At 38.1% G+C, this 22,174-nt stretch overlaps 1 protein-coding gene across 1 annotated transcript in view; it reads left to right on the top strand.

Annotated features, from left to right (window-relative positions):
- SHANK2 (SH3 and multiple ankyrin repeat domains 2) overlaps positions 1–22,174 on the top strand; it is a 323,086-nt gene that overhangs the window by 45,512 nt on the left and 255,400 nt on the right. The window contains exon 10 of the mRNA XM_033006803.2: positions 20,706–20,756. Coding sequence (XP_032862694.1) covers positions 20,706–20,756 — 51 coding nt within the window. The remainder of the gene's footprint in view (positions 1–20,705; positions 20,757–22,174) is intronic.

Below are 22,174 nucleotides of genomic sequence, written 5' to 3'. Positions count from 1 at the left end.
TGGTGAATGAGCTGCTTTGCTCAGTGGCAGAGATCATAGCTCAGCCTTCCCGCCGGAGGAGGGTATCGCTGCCTGGGGAGTAAAGGGATGAGTCTGCAACATGCCAGCAGCAGAAGCACTACATCTCAATGCACTGGTCCACAAGAGCACCACCTAAATAAATATATATCCATAAGTCCTGGGTATATCACTTATTATCTGTTCCACCTTTGCCTGCCAATTATATTTCACTGGCATTTAGAGTAGAATACCATTTTAAGCCACATGCGAAGTCCGGGATTGTTTAGTTATAGAGGAGGCTGAATTGCATATCTTAAAGGGAGTGCTTTTTTCCTTCTTTTTTTATTCCACACCCCCCCCGCCCCACTTGCCCACTTGGACTGGATCTGTGCTAAGACTATCCCCATTGTAGAAGATGACAGAAAAGCAGCTCAGGTGGAAAATGACCAGGGTATCCTCTAGCAGTAAAAAATTCTAATTTACACCAGAACTACTAAATCTTTGTTCTACAGATCAAATCCCACAGAGATTGTTCTTCCTTTTTATTTAATTATAAAGCACTTATATTAGACAAATGTGTTGAAATGCTGAAAAACTAGGCATATATAAAATAAGCTTCCTTGCAATAATCATAAGACTTCACACTGTTCTGTAAAAAGAAGAAAAACATAAAAATACCAATTTTAGAGCTAAAAAAGGCAAAAATAATGACCCATGGAGTAATGTGACATCTGACTGTAAGAGAGGGATGTTGTTCTAAGGTGTGTAGTGTCTGGTTATCTTGCTCAGATCTTGCCAGATAAAAGCACCTAATTAGGGCCAGTGTGAGCATACGTGTATAGTCAGAGAGAGGAAGCCTGTGTTTCCCTTTTATAGAAGCAAAATAGGTTAAAATTTGTATCCAGAACAGAAGACGTGGGTGCCATTGGAGGCCCTACCTAGTCATCTCAAAAGAGAGGAGATTTTGCCGGTAAAGTTTCTCAGCTGTGTAACATTGTGCTCTAGAGGCCACTCAGTTGGCTAAGATGAGTGTGTTTCAGGACAGATAAGGTACTTTAGGGTCTGAACTAAGAAAGGCGACTAAGAGAGAAAGTGTGATTTCTCTCACATCCTCATTCTGGATGGGTGCAGCTCTGCATCTCTTGGGTAATTTCGCAGAGGATGGTCATGATGAAACAAGGGGTGATTCATGGAAAGGAGAGACCTGGGATCCACACTCCCCAACTGTTCTCTTGACTGATCTGCAGTGTGTAAATGTTCTGGCAAGGTTGCACTAAGGAGTTCTATTCATTTTTGGCTGTAAGCCTTTGTGTCTCCCAGCAAAGTGGAGTTTTGTAGAACCTGCTTCCTTTTAGCCACAATACCAGCATAAAAATCTGTTACTTATTCTGTCCTATTAAAAAATTGGACCTTTTCCTCTGAAAGTTCAAAACTGTGTGGGTTCTCTCACACATGCTCTCCCTTCTTCTATCAGCAAGTCGCTTCTTCCTTACCTTACTCCTTTTTCCACCATCAATTGTCGATAAATCTTACCATCTCAGGTAGTACATTATATTAGGTGTCTGGGTGAACAGCTTGTTGAAACCATGGCAATAAAAGTATATAGTGCAGATAACTATTGTTTTGACTTGGTGCTGCCATTTTCAGAAACAAACTGAGAAAAAAAAGCCTTGCAAAAGATTCCTGTGGCTTAGTACAATAAAAGACACCTTGCTGTCATTGACAGAGAAAGCCCACATTAATCTTATTTCAGACAGGGATGATGCAGTTTTGTAAGATTAAACCAAGCATAAAAGAGAAAGGATTCAGAGGAAAGGAAAGAAGGATGTCAGTAAAGGATTAAAAACAAGATCCAGATTTCATTGTATTTATTTCTTTTATGAGGTTCTAAACATCAGGGAATCCCTTTTGTTTTCTTGACAGATGTTGGAAAGGTGAATGAAAATTGCCGTATCATTTAAAAAGTAATTCTATTTGAAACAAATTAAAGTAATATTTTTCATAAAGCAAGAAAATCTATTACCATAAAGTATATAGGAACTTGTTTTACAAGCAGTATAAAATACTTAGTATAGGTTCTCAGATTATTTCAATTCATCATGCCCCCAAATTAGTTTTTTGAAGAATAATAACAGCATCAAACTACCTTATTTTTGTTATCACTTAGCTTGAGAGTCTTTGGAACCCAGAAGTATGTTACAATTCAGTGACTGTTGTTCTATCTTCTTTTCTGCTTTGAGGAAGACATTACATATACTTCTGATGTACAACAGTTACACATCATTAAAAAATAATAATGTCCCTTTTTAAACTTCTTTTTTTTAAAACTAACTATAGCAAGTTTATAATTTATTTAACTTTATGCGTTTATTTATTGCAAAGTAAGAGAAAATAATGGATTAAAAAAATGGGATGAATAGAAAAGTTAATCCCTGATTGTTTTCATCCAGCCTGCAGCTGTCTGAGTAAATGAGCACGGCAGATTTAGGAGGCATTTGCTATACAGAATTTGCTATGGCTTCTATAGGATGGAGGTACAAAACCCAATCTTATATGTAAGAATATTGAACCTTTCATTAGATACAGATATGCAGATATTAACTATGTTGCAATCTGATAGTCCTTTGACTTGGATAACCTATATTTAAATCTCAGTTTTGCCTTGATTCTTTGTGATGAGATGAATTTTCAGATGGATTAAATGACATGGGTTGTTCTTCTTCAAGTGAACAAGGTTTGTTTTATATTGTACATCTTGTCATTCATCAGCTCTGTAGCTAGAAGCAATAGGTTTCTTTTGTTTTATTTTTGTTTGCTTTTTGCTTTAGAAAAATGAAATACATTGAGCTGGTGTGCGAGTTTTTGGTAGTTGATTAGCAGACTAACTAATACTTGGATACTGTTGCTAGGCTTCAAGTCAGAGTTCCTGTGTTCCTCTATAATTATGCAGAGATATGTGTATGTGATGGTTTGTCTGTGCTTTCACATGGATTTTTTTTTTTTTGTTGTTTTCTACGATTGAAAAATCTGCTAATATAATAGACTTATCTTTAAAATATACATATTCCACACTGGGAAATTGCTTTTAAATAAAACATTTTTCAAGTATGAGTAAAAGTATTTATTTTTATTGAAATTGAGACTGTAAACATCTTAAGAAACATGCATTTTGTTGTAGAAAAATCAGAACAGGTCTTTCAAACCACAAGGTTATTAGTTGGTTTATGGTAAAATTGCTTTTCTAAAGCATTTTCTTTAATTAGATCAGAGTGATTGAGGTCAGCAATCTTGGTTTTTCAGCTGCAGGTGTTTCTATTAAATGCTAGCCTGCCCAATGCATATTCTGTTTGTTTACTTATTTATTTTGGTTTGGGGAACCATTTAGTAATCTTGATTTTCATAAATCAAATGCCTACATAATAATTCTCAAGTTAGGGGAAATCATATTTATAAAGATAAAAGCAGAAACCGGAAAAGTCAGTAAATCAAACTACTTAAAAATCTACAAAACTGTCAGCAGCATGCAATGACCTGTTCTATTTTTATCGCACGTTACTTAATAGAAGCAAAAGGGACACAAGCATGTATTATAGCCCTGTGTATTTGTCATTTGAATGTGAATAACCTGTTTCATATGCTAGCAGGCATTTTAACATGGAAAAAGGATGATATTAGTGTAATTAGGATGGCAAAGACACTGAGATCTTCATTGCCCACGGTTTAAATGCATATTGATTGTCATAATCCTGTGTTCCCTTTTGCAGTTTCTTTCAAATATTTCTGCTAAATCAATAATTATTTCTCATGTGCATTTGGGAAAACCCTTTACATTAATGACTTTTAAGATGAGTTACAACCAAATGAATACTGATTGATATGAAATAAATTTGTTGCTGCTATTTATCTTTTTCTCTGAAGGGTTGCAAGGAATAGGATGTCCTGTGCTTGGTCTTACTATGTGGTAGGAAACAAACTGAAAAACTGGGAATTGTGATCTGTTAATGTCATTACATACCAAAAAGTAAGACAGAGCTTGAAAAACTTATAGTGGTTTTCTTTTTCCCTTTGATCACAAGTAATCTTCTTCTGTGTGTGTATTAGTACAAAATTGTGCAGTAACTAGGTTGTTTTGTTTTTTTTGTTTAAAGATGATTATTCTTGTTGGTGTTTAAACTTCAGTGTGTTCTGTGTGTATAACGTGGAACAGCATGCAGAATAGCTCATATTATGTAGTGCATGGTCATTGCCTGTGGTTTCTTAGGCTTACTCTAAATTTTGAACAGGAAAGCAAGGCGAGAACCATTGACATATGTAACTGCTGATATAAGTACAGTAGATTTCAGAATGATTTGGCCTGGTTTTGTAGACCAGTCTGTAGTGTGTTCTTGCCACCTGCCAGGTAGGCAATGATTGCCACAGCAACTCCTGTTAGAGTTTATTTTACAGACGGAACAAGAAGAACCTTGTAATTGAGATGAAAATAAACTGCCGGAGGAATCCCAGGCCATCTTCAGCACCCTTGAGCTAGTTTTGGTCTTGGGCAAGAACTCTGTGCTCTGAGAAGTGGGTGCAGGTCACACAGAGCTCACTGGCTTATGCCCTAGAGATATTTCAGATGTTTACGAGAGTGGCAAAGGAAGGGTAGAAAGGAGGGCTGAGAATTGGTACATGTTTGGGTCTTGCCCCAAATCTTCATGCTTCTGACCCAAATGGTTGGAAATTGTTTCCAGGGCCCCCAGCTCCCGCTTCCCCCATATCTGGCTTCTAGCTAGCTCCTAGTCTGCTGGCTCCTCATCAGGAGAAATGCTTCTCATCTCTGCTCCTTCTAGGCTGGAACCATTGTATCCAGCAGTTGGGGACTGTGGGGTTTTGGGATAATATTCCTATAATATTCCTAACATCAGTGTGCTGTTTCATCACGAAGTTGGGTCAATTACCTTTCCCAAGTCCTTAAAGGGTACGCATGCCAGAAGGCATGATCCTTTCATTGGTAGTGGCCTTTTTTTGCTTTTGTTTCTTAGTTTTTATAATAGCTTTCGCTGGCTTGACACCAACACCACTGAGGTAATGTACAGGGAAGTAAAATCAGAGGCCACGTACAGAACTAGTGCAAGTTGCTGAATTAAAAAAAGAAATAAAGCTGTAAAACATAATGGGTAGGAAAAATTATTTCAGTATATTAGGGGTGGTTGCTCTGACTGGGGACAAAAATGGAATGTATTTTTGCATATCAAACAGGTTATCAAGTGAATAAGATGAATTTCTCAGTTTACAAAAAATAATTGACTGGATTGTACTATCCTCAAAAATTCTGGTGAAATGCAAAAAAGTATAATGCTAATAGTAATAAATATAAATAATATAAATAAATAATAATAAAAATATAATGCTAAATAGGCAGATACGGGTGATGTTATGAGCAGACTGCAGTGCAAGTACCCCAGAACTCTTATATGCTGAATTTTGAACTAGTATTTCAGCCAAACTGGAATTTACAGTAATGATTTTCGGTTACTCCCTGTGCATGAAATTCCCAGTGTTGTTCAACCTGGTGGCTGGATCACTCTAACTCCTGTAGCTCCCCTCAGAGTTGCTGGAAATGGTCAGCAGATGACCCACCCCTTGGGATCCCCGCTTTCCAATTCAGCCTTCCAGACTTGGTGCCTGACCCTGCACCAGGATGTCTTCAGGGGACAAGGTCAGGTACTGGAATAAATTAAGGAGTTGCATTTAGGCTGAGGGGATGTAAAAAGAAGGTAGTACTTTTGAGTTTATATGGGACCTGAAATTTGTTCAGTCATCTTCGATTCAATTTTCTAGGTCATAAGAATAGTAAAGATTTATGTGATCATGGTATCTCACCTTTTCCATAGGGCAGATTACAGAATTTATATTAACTAATTCCTGCTTGAACTGGATTATAACGAGAAAAAACATTTTGTCTTGTTAAAGACCTGCAATAACGTAAATGGGATTTGGAAAATTGTAACCTAGTCTTGTGTTCTGGTGGTTTTGGATCCATTTGTGTTAGTTGTTCTAGAGTTGATTACCCCTTCATTAAACAGGCTATCTTCTTTCTAATATCAGTTTGTCTGGCTGTAGCAACTGGACTCTGAGTATAGCTGAGTCTTCTCGACTCTACTGTGTCTGTGCCCACATTTCTCTTCTAAAGCCACTCCTTCCTTAGCAACAAGCAGCTGATATAAACTATTAGAGAGGAAAAACTCTGAGGAGGAGATGAAAAACTTGAATGAAGGTCTGAATTGACTACAAGAAACTACCATGGATTTTGTGGGTTTTATTTCTATTGCTGTTTCGTCAGTATTATCTTACGTGCCTTTCTGCTAACTTTTCTCAGGGTCTACCAAAATCTGTTTCCCTAGACTTTCTGTAATTGTACGTTTTTTAAGAGGGTATGCCCTTTGGAAGTATGTGATCAGTGCATTTCAATCACGATATATATAGCTCTTTATGTAATAAAACAGGAGGGTTTGGATGACAATACCAATATTAGGATATTAGAGGGCTCGCATCTAGTACAATAAGGCAGGGAGCCTTCAATGCAGCTGTAAGATATGAGACAGCCCAATGAGGGATACTACAGAAGAAAAATTGTTTGAAGTGCCTCTCAGAGAATTCTAGCATTCCTGAAAAGTTAATGTCTTTTCTTTAAATCATTTTTCAACATGAGCCTCAAGAGCTCTCTAAGATTGTGTCAGATGCTATGTGGGATTTCAAACAGTGAAACAGTGAAGCAAGGTCAAAAATAGAGGTAGGACAAATGGAGAAATAGATGTGTGCAGAATCCCATGGCTTTCTATTTCTCCCATCTATAATGGTGAGAACACAGGAACAAGAGATGAAAGAACATGAAATAAATGTTTGAGTTTAAAAAAAAAAAAGGGAGGATAAGAAAAAAAACCCACCCAAAACTCTCAGTGTAATGTAGGTCCTTACACCGAACACTTCATCTCAAACCTTTTTATGCACCCAATAATTTCCTTTATATACTTGAGGCTACCAGTAAACTACAAAGTTTAATGGCACAAGGGTGGATTTGTGACTTCTGAACATGTGGGCTTTTATGTGCCATTGTATATCTTAATTGTTACATTATTGATAATAATTAGGTTCACTATAACTCCCATTTGGGGAAAGGACCATCTTCCATGGACTAATTGGATTTGGATGAGGATAGACTTCCAAATAGAGAAGTAACTTGGTTACATTGCCAATCATATAAAGCAAGTATTTGTGTGAACAAAAAACTTTGTGTGAATATAAAACTAAGTATATGTATGAACTTAGTGATTAAAAGGATAATATTTTTCTTCTAGGTTGGTTCAAATAACCTCTTTAAGTTGGACTTTTAAGTAAGTGCTAATATCCTACATTTTGAACAGACTTACTGCACTTCAGTGACTCCCTTACTTGGAACTCCTCCTTCTGTTATGCTAAATTTATTTTTACATATTTTTTAACAGCTAAGCATTCTGGGTTTCTTTAAAACTAGATTATTTATCCAAATTAAGTAGATGTTATGTTTTCCATTCAATATACAATGGTTTGGCAATGCACTTTAAGAACCGAGACTTCACTGAAGAAATTTGTTTTTAATACTTTATGAATAATCTGATTTTCATAGCAAGGTATTAATGTCAGAATTTTAGTGAAAATTGATCTTGTAATATACAGTCTCTTTAAAAGGAAATAGTATTCTCATAGAAGGACATTTGTTGTCAAATTATAGATGAAGCTTGATAAAGGGATAGGCTTTGAAGCATACTGCTTTGTAATGAGTGTAATATTTCACACTGTATTTCACACTGTTCACAATATTTCACGCTGTTGCTGTTACTCCATTTATATCTCAATCTCCTGGGCTCTGTCTGAGTTGACAGTCTTTCCCTTGGAATTCAGGATAAGCTGTATCTTTTTGCAGTCAAGGTTTTGTCACACTGTGGAAAATATCTTCAGAGTAAACATTTTCCGAGTATTTAAATCAGATCTCCATAGGAACGTGGACAGAGTTCCCAGGGAGTCCAAGGCCACTGAAACTACTTGTACCTTTTCTGTCATTCCTCCTCTATTTTAATGAGCTGATGCTTGGAGATATTTTTTTTCTCTTTTGTTTCATTGCCAGATGTCCACTTCATTGACAAAAAAATGTTTTAGGTGATTTTTCTGTTTTCCTGTTCTAAGGGCAGCTGAATCAGCAGGATGTCTTGTTTACTGGTTTCCATGGTTCTCTCCAGTCACAAGTGGTGGTCCTAAAGGATGTACATGTTGTTTGTTACAGTAACTGTTTCTTGAGGCTATCAGAGAAATAATTCCTTTGGAGTTATCTGGCTTCGTGTGTTTTCAGGAATACTTGAAAATGTAAATTATTTCTAAACATAGTAATCTAAGACAGAATTTACGGATGGCACATGTTGTTAAGGGATGACAATTTTAATTTTTTCCATTTCCAAGTTAACCAATGCGACAAAGTTTTATTTACTAGCCTATCTAAACCTATTTTTGTATTTGGATGTAGCTATAGCTATAAATATGAATAAGCTGGCTATGGAATGAGCTTATTGTTTTGCACCACTTTCTCTGGAGCATCTCTCTCCACTCATTCCCTGATCCGTGGACGGACGTCTTCCATCTGGGCAGTTGCCAGTACCAGACTGGGCTGTGCTCTCCAATCTCCTACAGTCTGTACAGAGCAGTGTCCTTTCCACGCCCTGCACAGCCTCGAAGTCCTACTGGTCTGGAACAAGATTGTTTTCTCAGAGAATCTCTATTCTGTTTTGATTTTTTTTTTTCCCCCCCTTATCCTTTCTATGTGTGTCTTGATAATTTCTTATGCAGGTTTTGAAGTCAAAAGACCATTTTCTGCTCCATTTTCTATCTAATGCTGCTGAAATAATTGTCCAGAATTTTTCATAAAAGATAGAATTATGATACTATCTTGATTCAGAAGAGGTTGCAGAGTAAATATTTTAAAGCAGACTGGCTATAATTGGGAGAAATCCATGCTGAATGAAAATAGAAAAAGATTTATTGAATTGAAGAGGCAGGAAGATTTACAGCATTAAGACTGTATTATTTGTATGTGTGTAGGAGTATCTCTAGTTTTCTGTTAATTATAGATTTCTACTAACTCCAGTCGACTAGGACTTCAGTACCCTAGTAAAGATAACATCTTAAAACTATCATCCTAGCTGTCTGGCTTTCAGAAATGAGGAAACTATGAAAATCAAATGCCCAGATTTTATTCCTCCTCCTAAAGTATTCTCTTACAAAAAAACCCCCACCACATTACTTGATAAACTTCCATTCTCTATATATAATCTTTTGTATTATAGAATTTCCTATTTGGGAAACTGCCTCTTATATCTTTTTGGAACATCTGAGATAGCAAAATTTAACATAAATTCTGTCATGTGTTTTAAGTTTTAAATGTGCTTTATCAAATGTATAATTTAACACAAATCATTTATTTATCCTGAAGAAATTATTTGCTGCTCCTGAAAAAAGCCTTTCAAGTGCAGACTGTCAGCTCTGTCAGCTTGCTGGTTTGTCTTTTGAGTTTCTCTTTCCTTTTTTTTTTTTTTTTTTTTTTTTTTTTTTTTTTTTTTTTTTTCTTTTCCTTTTTCTTTTTTGGACTAACACTCAACCACTAGAAAGTCTAGCATTTCTGGGATTGCAGGCACCAAGGTACATGTGTGTCTTGACCTCAGGGACTTTATCAATCTAAAATGAATGTTTTCCTGTGTTTTACTTGCCCTCTTCCTGCATGTCCCACCTCTGTAAGTGGTCCTGCAGAGATGAGAGTCCCCGCAGCCCCCATCCCACAGAGACGCGCCATATCTTGTGCTCTGCAGCCTGATCCTGACTCACCATCTTTGCCTTCAAAAGGAAACCCAATTCCTCCTGCTTGTCCACGTAGCACTTGTCCAGATGTCTGGGGTCACACCTTGCAAGAAATCAAAAGAAGTCGTGAGTCTCTTTACCCTTCTTTTGAAGGCTAAGCTTTTTATTTTGGGTCAAAGCATTGGCTTATCTTGCCAGCTTCATTAACACTCTTGAGAATGCCAGGTGCTAAAGAGCTCTATTTTTGCTGCACAGATCAAGTGTGTCTGGTTTCTTGTGGCCTATTTTTACATATTTCTTCATTTTATGACTAGGAAAAGCTGTGAAGGGAACAAAGAGATTGCGAATAGCCAGAGAAAATTGCTGTGATATTATTACAGGAAAATAAAAGGGAGGATATATCTGTGAGATTTCATTTCTGTGAGGGCATGGAATTAAAATTAAAGGCAGGAAATGATGCATATAAAAACAAATAAAATAAAAAGGAGAATAGTACATTTTGTTAGCTATATTGCATCAGTCAATTGACTATTTCCAGATAATTCTATGAAAAATACTCTTAGGTCTTTGAATAAAGGATTCTCAAGTACCACTGGCTCAGAAATTTTCTCTCTTATCTAGAGGTATTCCAGGGCATTCTTATTTAGCATTCAGTACTAAGCAGTTATCTGCAGAAAGGGAGATGTTGAGGAACCTGATGGCTCTTTCTACCCAGAGGAGAAGGCAGACAATCTACTGGGGCGTGTGCTTAAACCCATCCATCCCCTGTCTTAAAAATGGACAACTTACTAGGCGGTAGGGAGCTTGGAGGGAGGAAAGGAGATGCTCTGTTCCTTTGTGCAGAAGCAACCAGGCAACACAAGGACTCTGATGCTGACCTGGCCTCAAAGGGCAAGGACTGAGATCTTGCTCTGCAGTAGTTGATGTACAGTTGATCTTCATGAGATGGAAAACCAGAAAAATAGCAGAGAAGCACTTATAATGACTTGCAGTGTAGCAATAAAGCAATAAAAAGTTCCACAGACTAAGTTAACCAAACCATTTCAGCCCTCCTCATAGACCCTTTGGACTTTTGGCCATTCTTATTGTTCCCTAAACTCTCTCTGGTTGATCCATCTGCAATACTGTGTTTGAGTACCAGGAACTGAGCACCAAAGACAGCGCTTTCTATGCATCTTAGTGTTGTGTTTGCTTTTTTCTACATCACCATGACTGCAAGTGTATCTGTCTTTTGAAGGCAACCTCAGAAGTTTTCTGCATGTGCTCAGAGGCAACAACTGGGAGACCACAAACTGAAAGGCATAGAGCTAAGTTTTGTTTTGAACAGTGTTTAACATCAGAAAGCCTCCAAGCAAGAAGGTTGATAGCGTAGTGATACGGCGTCAGTCTGGCTCGAGGAATGGTGACAGTGAGCTCATTTGTCTGCCCCAGCAATACACAATCCGTTTGTGATCTGCTTTAACATCCAGAGCTTTTTTTTTTGGCATCATCACCAAGTACTTATATCCTGTATTGGATTTGTCTAACTGCTAATTCCACACCAAATAATGTTTTTATAATTTTTACAGGTGATTGCGTCTTGCCTGTTTCAGATCACTTTTCCATTTAATCATGATTGCTTTCCTGTTTCTTTCCTTCACTGTCACCTTTCCTCATTTTTCTTTCACTTTTGTCAGCGCCAGCGTTTCTGTTCTGTATTGTACCTCTGTCTCTCCCAGGTCTTTGCCTTTGTTATTCAACTTCTATTCCCTTGTAAGATACAACCCTTTCCTGTGTCTGAGGAAGTTGCTAAGGTTTCTGTGTGTTGACTTTTCCTTTTCCTCAGCATTTTTGTATGAAACTAAGATTATTGGGATAAGGAAAATACTTTTGTTGCCCCTTGTCCTAAGAGAGAGTAAGGCTGAATTTCAGCCCTATGCAGGGTTATCTTCTGTACCTTTTTCGAGCCTGACTGATACAAAGCTAAAACTCTCTTTCTTTACCATGCCCTGCATGTGCAGCAGTTGCACTGAATGGCAACAAATTCTGAAAGTGGTATGTGAGGTACTTGAGCTCCAAGTGGTAGTGAGCACCATGGTCTCATATGTACTGCTGTGTCATAACTGCTGGCAGATCTGGCCTTGGTTTATGCCTAACTAGGCTACTAGCAATGGATTAGTAGTTTAACCTGCCTCCAAGAAAAGATTAAATTAGGATAAATTGCAAGCACTTGTAAAATATGCTGTTGGTATTAGGTTGGGTCCATGAACTTCCACGTTTTTGAAGTTCTGCAACATTTGGTTTGGAGTTGAGGAATTAAAAATAACTGAAAGTGATCCCAAGAGTCTGCTGCCATTCTTCCTTTCTAATATGTACTTAGGACAGAGTATTTTTTTTCTTGGAACATTAGCATAACTGTTTATTCAGACATCTTCATAAGCAACAGATGCACATTCTTACATATGAAGTTAACCAAGAGAAACAAAACATGTAAGAACTAATCTGACATTCTTTATTTCAACCAAATGAATGCAAATTTGCATTAACTAGATTCCTAATATAGACAATGCTTTGGATTTTTAATACGGGACTATGTTTTCCTCCTTGTGGTAAATAATGCAGTCATCTTTTTTTTTGGTTTGCTTTTTTTTCATTGCTAACTTGTTTGTGTGTAGTGGGAGAAGATATGTTTACTGGTGATGGTTGGAGAAGGGTTTCCCTTTCATCATCTTTATTGACAAAAGCCAAACCTTGGAGCCAGTCTACCTCCGAAGCTGGTGGAGGCTTCTCGCCTCATGCTTGTGCTGCAGGATATTTGGGGGATTTTTTTAAAGAAAGAGATCATCTAATTCAGTCAAAATCCCTGTGGGTTAACAGTGCTTCTCATCCTTCCGTGTAGTACAGATTATTATTTTAGAAAGTACATTTCAAAAGTTATTTACTGGCAGAATTTTTATGAAATTAAGCATAATTTTGGACATGTCCACAGATTTGGAGGCAGTAGTACTTACTAAGAACTTTTTGATCATATGGTGGACTTAATTATATGACATGCCCAAACAGATTTTGACATTTGTTCATTGATTTACTTTCTTTTTCTTATTTCTAAAAAAACAATGATGTAGTGATCCAAAAGATAGTTCAGGATTCCCCCTTTTTGAAGGATCTGCCTCTCTGCTGCAAATAATTGGAAGTTAAAAGGATGGAGCTCCTGTCATTAAGTCTGGGGTGTTGCCGGTGGTTCAGAACTGGCTCCTGACGTGGGGTGATGCTCTGGTCACTATGGGGGCGGCGCTTTGTTTGGAACCCTGAGGCACAGCGTCCTGCGGGCTGGGAATGACCACGGCGCCTGCTCTAGGTACCCGGGAATTACTGTGCCCTGTGTGCTTTGCTCTTTGCAGAACAGCTCGTGTTTCTGGTTTCCACCCATGGCTACGTCTAAATAATCAGTTGCAGTTTATTCTGTGCCAGCTGCTGAGGGAAATAGTTCAATTGATGGGGGAAGTTTTTCTGGTGTTTAAACTCTGTTATGCAAGTGACAAATCATGTTCTGCATTAAAGAAGTGTAAATCTGGATAAAATCCACATAAATAATTACAGATTTAGGCTAGTGTTTTATCTTAGGGTGTGTTTGGGTTTCCTCTCAGAGAAGAAAAAAAGACAAAATCTATTAAGTTTTTTCTGGCAGCTGGTGGACTGAGTCCTATGCAATCTGAAAAATGCTGATGTATGTTAAAAAAAACTGCTTCTGTTTTGATTTGCATCTTGTGTCTAAGTGAATAAATGGAGTAAGTTGGGAGTAAATAGTTGTTTAAAACCAAAGATTCCCCATTTAGTTATATGTAGTATTTGGTAATGGCATGTGCTTGACAGATGAAGATAAAACTAATGTAATTCTGACAGCCAAATGTTTGTACTGATCCAGTGCTATATGCAAATTAAAATCTAAAATTATTTGATTAATGCTGGGCTCATGTACAATAGCAGTGATGCTGGTTTCTGAAGCAGTAAATTACAATGACATAAGCTTTGTATCTAGCTTTTATAGATTACACCAGTATATGGTTTAGACACTTTGTTACCATCCCTAACACAACAGACTCTAATTTTAGAATGTCCTTTACTGGTTGCAGCTAAATTGTTTTTGTCATATACTTTTTTTTTTTTTTCTTTTTAAGAAAAGTAAAGGTCTTTTTGTGTGCAGTGTTTTAATAATCATGCTCAAGTCCATTAAGCTTTGTGGAAACTAGAAAGAAACAGGAAAACAATGAGTCATTAAAATACATGTTGTGGAGGATTAAATTCTCTATTCTGGTTGAATTGCTACCAGGCAATAAGGAAAAGTCAGCCAAGTATCATATCATATTAAAGAAGTCTCAGAACTTTGGAAGTGGGTTTTTTTGTTTGTTTGTTTTGTTTTTTCTTTTCTTGATAAATAATCCTAAAAATTGACTTTGGGAGTACCAAAGTCATCTCTGCTACATGTGAGGTCCCTGTAAGGGATTGGGTAAGCAGGGTGTGATGATACTGGGTGTCACTGATGTAGTATTGAGTCATTGGAACATCAGCAGTAAAATAAGCTGTTTCCTAACTCATGTGAGCACTTGTCAGCCAAGATGGGCATTTTACTAAGTTGTTACTATGAGGAGAGCTATTTAAAGAGGTGAAATGTTCAAGTCCAGAATTTGTTTCATGAGATGTCAGGCTAGTCCACACTAGGCACATTAGACATCATTATCAAATAAATGGTGGTCTATGACTTAGCTTCCTTATACATATCTGTAGATGTAGAATTACAAGAAGTGGGTTTTAGTCATGGCATTTCACATATATATTCTGACCATTTTTGTTTCATGATAGAGCAATTACACTTATATTAATCTCATGAAAGCTACAGGGTGTCCTTTTCAAATAGCTTTCATAATTCTGTGTTAAGTAACATTTTGTAGGTTGCTTCCTTGTGGTGTGGCAAGATGTGAATAGATGTGTTAAAAATGATAAAGGCCAGATCAGTAGTTAAAATTCTTTTATCATTAGATAAAGAATATTCTCATCAAAGCTGAACATCTTTTAATTGCATAAAACTGAACACACACACACACACACACACACACACACAGAGTCAAGATTTGCACAAGTATGAAATAAAGCCATTAAGGCCTATTTAATTTTTTTTCCTGCAGAGATGTAGAAAAATCAGTGCAATTAACACTGACCCAAAAGAAACTTGAAATCAAAATCAGATCTCTGTATTTAATGATAGTTAAGATTTTCTCTTTTAACACATACAGATTTGGGATTGGGTCAGTATAGTTTATGTGTGAAGAGAGATGCCAGTTCTGACATATTTGGGAAAATATTTGAGTACATCCTTCACCTCCTTTTTCTAGAATGCTACTGCTTTGCATCTTGGATCAGCAATGAAAGCATAGGACATCTCACTTATTCAACCTGAATGAGTAATCAGTTTAATTAAAGATCTTGAGTATGTGTGTAGAATGTGCTAGTGATATAACATAACTTATTGTAAAGGATTTTTAAAAATCCTGGTTGATCTTAAATTTAGGTGTTATTTTTCGTGAAGAAATGCCCTCAAACAGTCTGCGGAAGATTTAGTATAGCTTTATAGTGAAAGCATTGTGTTTCAAGTACCTACGATCCTGAGAACTGGAGGTTTTAACGTTCTTTCAGGATGTGTTTGTACTTGGTCTTCCTAGGGAAAAATATAGATCTCTCTGTGGAAATCTTCAAGAAGGCGCCATGGAAGTAGAGTTTTGGTCTGGATTATATGAACATTAAAAATGTCTTGGTACTTTCCATAAAGTAAGAGCCTAACCCTATTCTCTCTGACTCGAGGTCCTGTTTCCCTTGAGTTAGTGGTGTGTTGTCACTACACAATCACTACAATACAGTGTAGTTGTCACACACCAAATTTTACTCCAGCAGATCTAAAAGAGCAAATTTAACTGAAAATCCATGAAGGGAAATGCAATTGAACTAGAGGAAAATGAGCTGCTAGTATAGTGGTTTATGTCAGTAGTGTTTCCAACCATGTAAAAACTGCATGAATATCCTAAGATATTAGCCAAATTCCGACTGAAACAATATTTCATATTGAATTCCAGGTAGAGGTAGTTGTTGGTCTGGTTATCTTCTTTGTCAACAGCATATTTTTCTCACTGTATCTGGAATATCTGACATTTAGGATTTTTGTTTGTCTTAGGCTTTCTGACAGTCTGAAAGGACTGCAAAAATGTATGACCTTAATGGAATTTTTTTGCCACATAGAGTGAGGCATATTTTATTTTTTTCTTCATCATTTTACACTTTTTAATTTTACAGTTATGACAGTGTTTTCTGCTGTAATTTGTCATTCTGTAATTTCATGAGATCAGGCCAGGTTGCTGACAGAATTTTTGAGTTCAACCAATTGTTGAAATAAATGATTCGTTGATTAAATTGAGCTTTTTTTGTCTTGCAAATATCTTGTCTGAAAAATAAGCATCAGTTTCCATTGAATTGAAAACTCTCCTACTGTGTACAATATGTGGGGGAAAACTGCACTGCCTAAATATAATGATTGTCCTTAAAACCAGAAGAGTTAAAGCTATTAAATTCTGATAAAGAACATTAATGCATGGAGTTTACAACTGTCTGAGTATGCATTGATGATAATAAATTCATATGCATGGAAATACTTCATAATATAAGGTTTATGTAGATTTTGCATAAAATTTGTCCAGGATAATTTGTATAAACTTGCAAAAATTATGCATGCCTCTACTGTTCACATTAGCTTGTAAGTATTGTTGTATAACTTCTTAACGGCTAACTGGGCTTTTAGTTTCTCACTGTGATTTAAAAAATAATTTATTTTTTCTGATCTTAATGTTTACTGTTGTATACTCCTAAAGATAATAAAATAATTGCTGTAAATCATGGTCTAAGGTAATTCCCATTGAATCGTACTATGGAAAATGCAGATGGTGACAGCAATAACTTCTTCCTTCATTAGAAAAACTTTTTATGTAACTTTAAATTTGTTTTTATGCTTGACTACTGTATGTAGGAAGTTTCATAGTCAGGTAAAGAATGAATATAATTGTAGTCAGTGCTACAGTAAACACAGGCTTTCAGTAATTAAAAAAAAGTCAGACTTTCTCAGGTATGTGCCAAAGAACTCACCTTTTTTGTCAGGGAGGGAGAATCTACTTGAATACAAGTAGAGCAAGTTCCTTTTCAAAGCATGGACACAAGTCAGTGCTTTTTTCCTCCTGGAAAATATGCTAGGGTACATGGAAAGTAAGGAGGTGATTGGTGACTGCCAGCATGGCTTCACTAAGGGCAAATCATGTCTGATGAATTTGGAGGCCTTCTACGATGGGATTACAGTGCTGATGGACACGGGAATAACAACTGATGTCATCTACTAGGACTTGATGCTGTCCTGCACAGCATCTTTCTCTAAATTGCAGAGCCATGGATTTGATGGATGGACCACTTGGTGGATAAGGAATTGGCTGGATGGTCGCACACAAAGAGTTGCTGTCAACGGCTCAATGTCCAAGTGGAGAGCAGTGACTAGTGGCGTTCCTCTGGGGTCAGTGCTGGGACCGGTGCTGTTTAACATCTTTGTCAGTGACATGGACAGTGGGATTGAGTGCACCCTCAGCAAGTTCACCTGTGACACCAAGCTGTGTGGTGTGGTCACACGCTGGAGGGAAGGGATGCCATCCAGAGAGTCCTGGGCAGGCTCAGACGTGGGCCCGTGCGAACTTTATGAAGTTCAACACGGCCAAGTTCAAGGTCCTTGCACTTGAGTCACAGCAATTCCAAGCATAAATACAGGCTGGGCAATGAGGGGATTGAGATCAGCCCTGTGGAGAAGGACTTGGGGTTGTTGGCAGATGGAAAACTGCCTGTGAGCCAGCAATGTGTGCTCTCAGCCCAAAAACCCAACTGTGTCTTGGGCTGCATCAGAGCAGGGTGGGCAGCAGGGCCAGGGAGGGGATTCTCCCCCTCTGCTCCGCTCTGGGGAGACCCCCCTGCAGTGCTGGGTCCAGCTCGGGGGCCCCCAACAGCAGAAGGACATGGAGCTGCTCGAGCGGGGCCAGAGGAGGCCACGGAGATGCTCGGGGGGCTGGAGCAGCTCCCCTGGGAGGCCGGGCTGAGAGAGTTGGGGGGGTTCAGCCTGGAGAAGAGAAGGCTCCGGGGAGACCTTAGGGAGACTTTCAGTGCTTAAAGGGGGGACAGGAAAGGTGGGGAGGGACTCTGGATCAGGGGGTGTGGGGGCAGGCTGAGGGGTAACAGTTTTAAACTGAAAGAGGTCAGGATTAAATTAGATATTAAGAATAAATTCTTTACTGTGAGGGCGGTGAGGCGCTGGCCCAGGGTGCCCAGAGCAGCTGTGGCTGCGCCCTCCCTGGAAGGGTTCAAGGCCAGGTTGGACAGGGCTGGGAGCACCCTGGGCTGGGGGAAGGGGGCCCTGCCCGGGGCAGGGAGTGGGACTAGATGACCTTTAAGGTCCCTTCCAACCCAAACCGTTCTATGATTCCATGACTTTGCCATCACTATAGAATCAGACCAATTTGCAGGCTAAGCTGCACCAAGCACCTGCAGCCACCAGCGTTGGGGTTGTAATGATTTGTGTGGCTCCTGAAGGAGTCTCCAGCCTTGCAGTGTGGAGGAGTGTCAGGAGTTGTGAATGATCTTCGTTCTTAACTGCTTTCCCTTGATTTGCATTTGACTCTGAGCTACTTAACCACTGGTAGATTATTTCAATTTTCCTGGTGAATAATGCATGAGGGTATATAAGTGGATGTTCCTTGGCTGAGTGGGCTGCAGATGAAAAGTGTCAGCTCCTTTGCAGCATTAATGTGCATTTTTTTCTCAGGTTAAAGCTGTAGAAAACCTAGATATGCTTTTTTTGGATAACTCCTACAAATGCCAAAATATTGGCAATGTTTGCTTTTTCTCTTCTTTTCCGTTTGAATGCCTGTTATTAGAATGAAAAAGTCAGTTGCCAATTTTCCACTGCAAGCTTATTTTCCTTGGGACTCCCCTTCAAGATTTCAATGTTACATTGTTGTACCTGCTGCTTAAACTGCCTGAAAACTATCAGGAACAGGTTTTTGGTGGGGTTTTTTTGGTTGGTTGGTTGGTTGTTTTTTTGTTTTTTTTTTTGTTTTTTTTTCTGCCACAAAGGTTAATTTGTTTTACTGACTCAGAATGCTGATTCCTTCTTGCACCTTCTCCTTACTTTTTAGTATGTCCCAAAGGAATAATTGGAGTATCCTTTCCTGTACAAGCAACCTTTTGGCACAGATACATGCAATTCTTGTGTATAATATGTGCAGTGTTTCATATAGGTAGATCTAAACACACTGAACGCTGTAATACATGAAGCAACATGTAAACCCACCCATGATCCGCTTGGTAGGAAAACCTCTTCAAATTTCCCCCTTATTTATTTACTAAGGGGCATTTGAGTACCTTAACGTACACTTGTTTCAGTTCCAGGGATAGGCAGATCTTTTCTCTTTTTATCCTTTAATATTCCAGAATGCTAGAAAATTAAAGCACAACCATTGTTATTGTTTGTATGTGGTTAGGCTTATAATTATCTACTCAAGATCATAAATTAATCCCTAAAACATCAAAACTCTGAAATTTAGGTCATGGGCCATTCAAAACAAAGTATTTAGTTGGAGTAGTCAAATGTGAAAACTTCCAGGGATGTATCTGACATATCAAATACTTTGGGAAATGGTGTTTGATATGAGAGTCCTGTGGGAGTGTGGTTAGAAAACACTTCCTAAAATACGGAATCATGCTACTGAACAGAACAGTCTTAAAAAATACAGCTCTTCCAAACTCTCCAAATGTAACAGTATCCCTTGGATTTACAGACATCCAAATGTGAACTGTAGATAAGTATATCATAAAATAACATTTTTAAACTAAACTTAGTCTGACATTTCATAAGATAAAAGATTGAAAGCATGTGAAATTGTAGTTGTATAATAAACAAGGCATAGTGTTGTACAAATGTTTAAAAAACAGGTATAGTTTAATAGCTATGATAACAGAATTCCATAAATATTCAAAACCAGTCCTATGGGTATTTTGTGGACTTTTTATAATATTTGATTTAGAGACACTGAAAATTGCAGAGAAATTATTTGGCAGAGATGCACATTCTTAAAAGGGCTAGTGTTTACTAGTATCACGTTGTACAATATGAATTCTCAAAATATAACCAAAGCATAGTAGAGAGGAAAAAGAGAAAAAAATGTTTTGAAAAGATGTGATTTAAGTTTGAAATAATAACAAAACGTGCTCTGAAAGCCATCTTCCAGAAAGATAAGTGAAATTTTTGTGACGGTGATTCTGTGATTCCAGTGCTACCGAGGCAGGGAGGGGGGTGGTGTTGGTGTCCTGTCCACCACTACAGAAAGTGGTCCCTGACTTTCACATGTGTCATTCAAAACCCTGCAGTTAAAGCAGTCTTTCCTATTGTTCCAGGTGTATCACTAAAATATTCCAGTCTTCCAAACTCTGTGTCACCTTCCTCTGCCATCCTTAATCATGTTTAACATTCTTCATTATCTTCCATTACCTCATTTTTATTTTCTCATTTTATGTGCAAAGTGGCAGGAACAGCAGAGTAGGAGAAAATAAGAGAAACTAGAGTTTGCTTCCTCATCTCCTCTAAATGTTTATTTTGTCCACTTTTACATTTTCAAATCATGCCATCAGAAGATCTTCGCTTACATACACTTCTGCTTTCAAATTTTCCCCTTAAAATCAAATTCTGACATCTAACTTCTCTTTGATGTTGCCTTCATTCCTTGCCCTTCTTAAAGGTTCCTGCTTCTCATATCCAAGTAGAAGTCCCTGGAATCTGTTGCTGGCAGGTAAGGGTTAATCCATGGTAATTTTTCTGTTTGGGGGCAATAGTAGAAAGGTCTGCTTTCAGTGCTCTTATTCCTGGTGAAGGAAAATTAATGAAACACAGAGGCGTTTTAAGGGCGTAGCTTTCCCATAAGGAAAGGCTTCACAGACCCATATTCTGTTGTCTTGAGCTTGCTTAAGTTGGCAGTCAATTAAGAGGGTCTTTGTTAAAGATTTTGGGCTCCAAATGACTCCGAACTTCACGTTTGGGCCTCAGAACATTGAAAAGATGGATGGAATAGAGAAAATGCTTTTAGTGTAAGATGTTGTTCATTGTGACTAATAGAATAATCTCTTCTTAATGTGTTTTATACTATATCCATATGTATGAAATCATATATCTAAAGTAGTGATTAAATGCTGTATTATCCCAGTCAGTATGTCAAACCAAATGCCAGGGGGTTGTATTTTCTTAAGATGTTTGACTAGCCATGGAAAGGGACTGCACTTGAGCTGTATTCAGATGAACTTCCCTGGCTCTTCTCAACTCCATGTCCCAGGGAGACCCAGGCACGCACCAGTCCCTTTCCACCCTTCGCCTCTCTGCTGGGTTTCCCAGGGCTGGGAAGCTTGGCTGCACAGGCCAGGAAGGAGCTGCAGCGTGCTCAGACGGATCCCAGTCTGAGCATCCCAACCGGAGCCGTTCGGGGAGGAGGGCTGCAGGATGCGCCGTAGAGGACACCTACCACAAGGGCTAGAGCTGGGCTGGGTCTTTCAAGAGTCTGATGTACTCTAATGGCAACAAGGTGATTTCATGGGACAGTGCAGGCATCGCCAAGCAGCCCTGCAGAGCTTCAATTTTTCTGCCTTTGTTCACATGAGAGAGTACCATAATGAATAGAGACAATGATTAACAGCAAGGCAGGCAAAGCACAGCCTGTGCGTTGAGGTGCTATTTACAGTCATTTTTACATCACTTACATATCTGTATGACAGAAATGTTGTACTTGATTAGCAAAGCCTAACTCATTCTGGAACTGATGTAATTGTGGGCAACTTTCTATGTGAAGATCAGTGAAAACTTCTTTATCAAATTTAAACAGCTGTAAATGTGCAAAAAAGTTCAGAATAACAAATTTATTTTAAGAGTGGTGTTACTCCAAGGAGTACTGGATATCATTATTAAAAATAATGCAGTTCTGCACCTCACCTCTCAGATTTTTTGAAGATGACGTTTCAGCAAGGATTCTGTATACAGGTAGCCTACTCTACATGGTCCTACCTACTTTTTCCCTGGGAAAGCCGGTAGATGTGCAGCAGAAAAAGGTCAGCTTTGGTTAGAAAGCTTCTGCATAAAAAATAAATGTTTTATGGTATGAACCAAATTAGCAATTAAAAAAAGTCAGCTGCTGGAGCAATAGATCAAAAGACAGACTAATAT

The sequence above is a fragment of the Tyto alba genome, unplaced genomic scaffold (genome assembly GCF_018691265.1).
Source record: "Tyto alba isolate M040663 unplaced genomic scaffold, T.alba_DEE_v4.0 Super-Scaffold_8, whole genome shotgun sequence".
Taxonomy (NCBI): Eukaryota; Metazoa; Chordata; class Aves; order Strigiformes; family Tytonidae; genus Tyto; species Tyto alba.
This window is presented reverse-complemented; position numbering and strand designations above follow the sequence as displayed.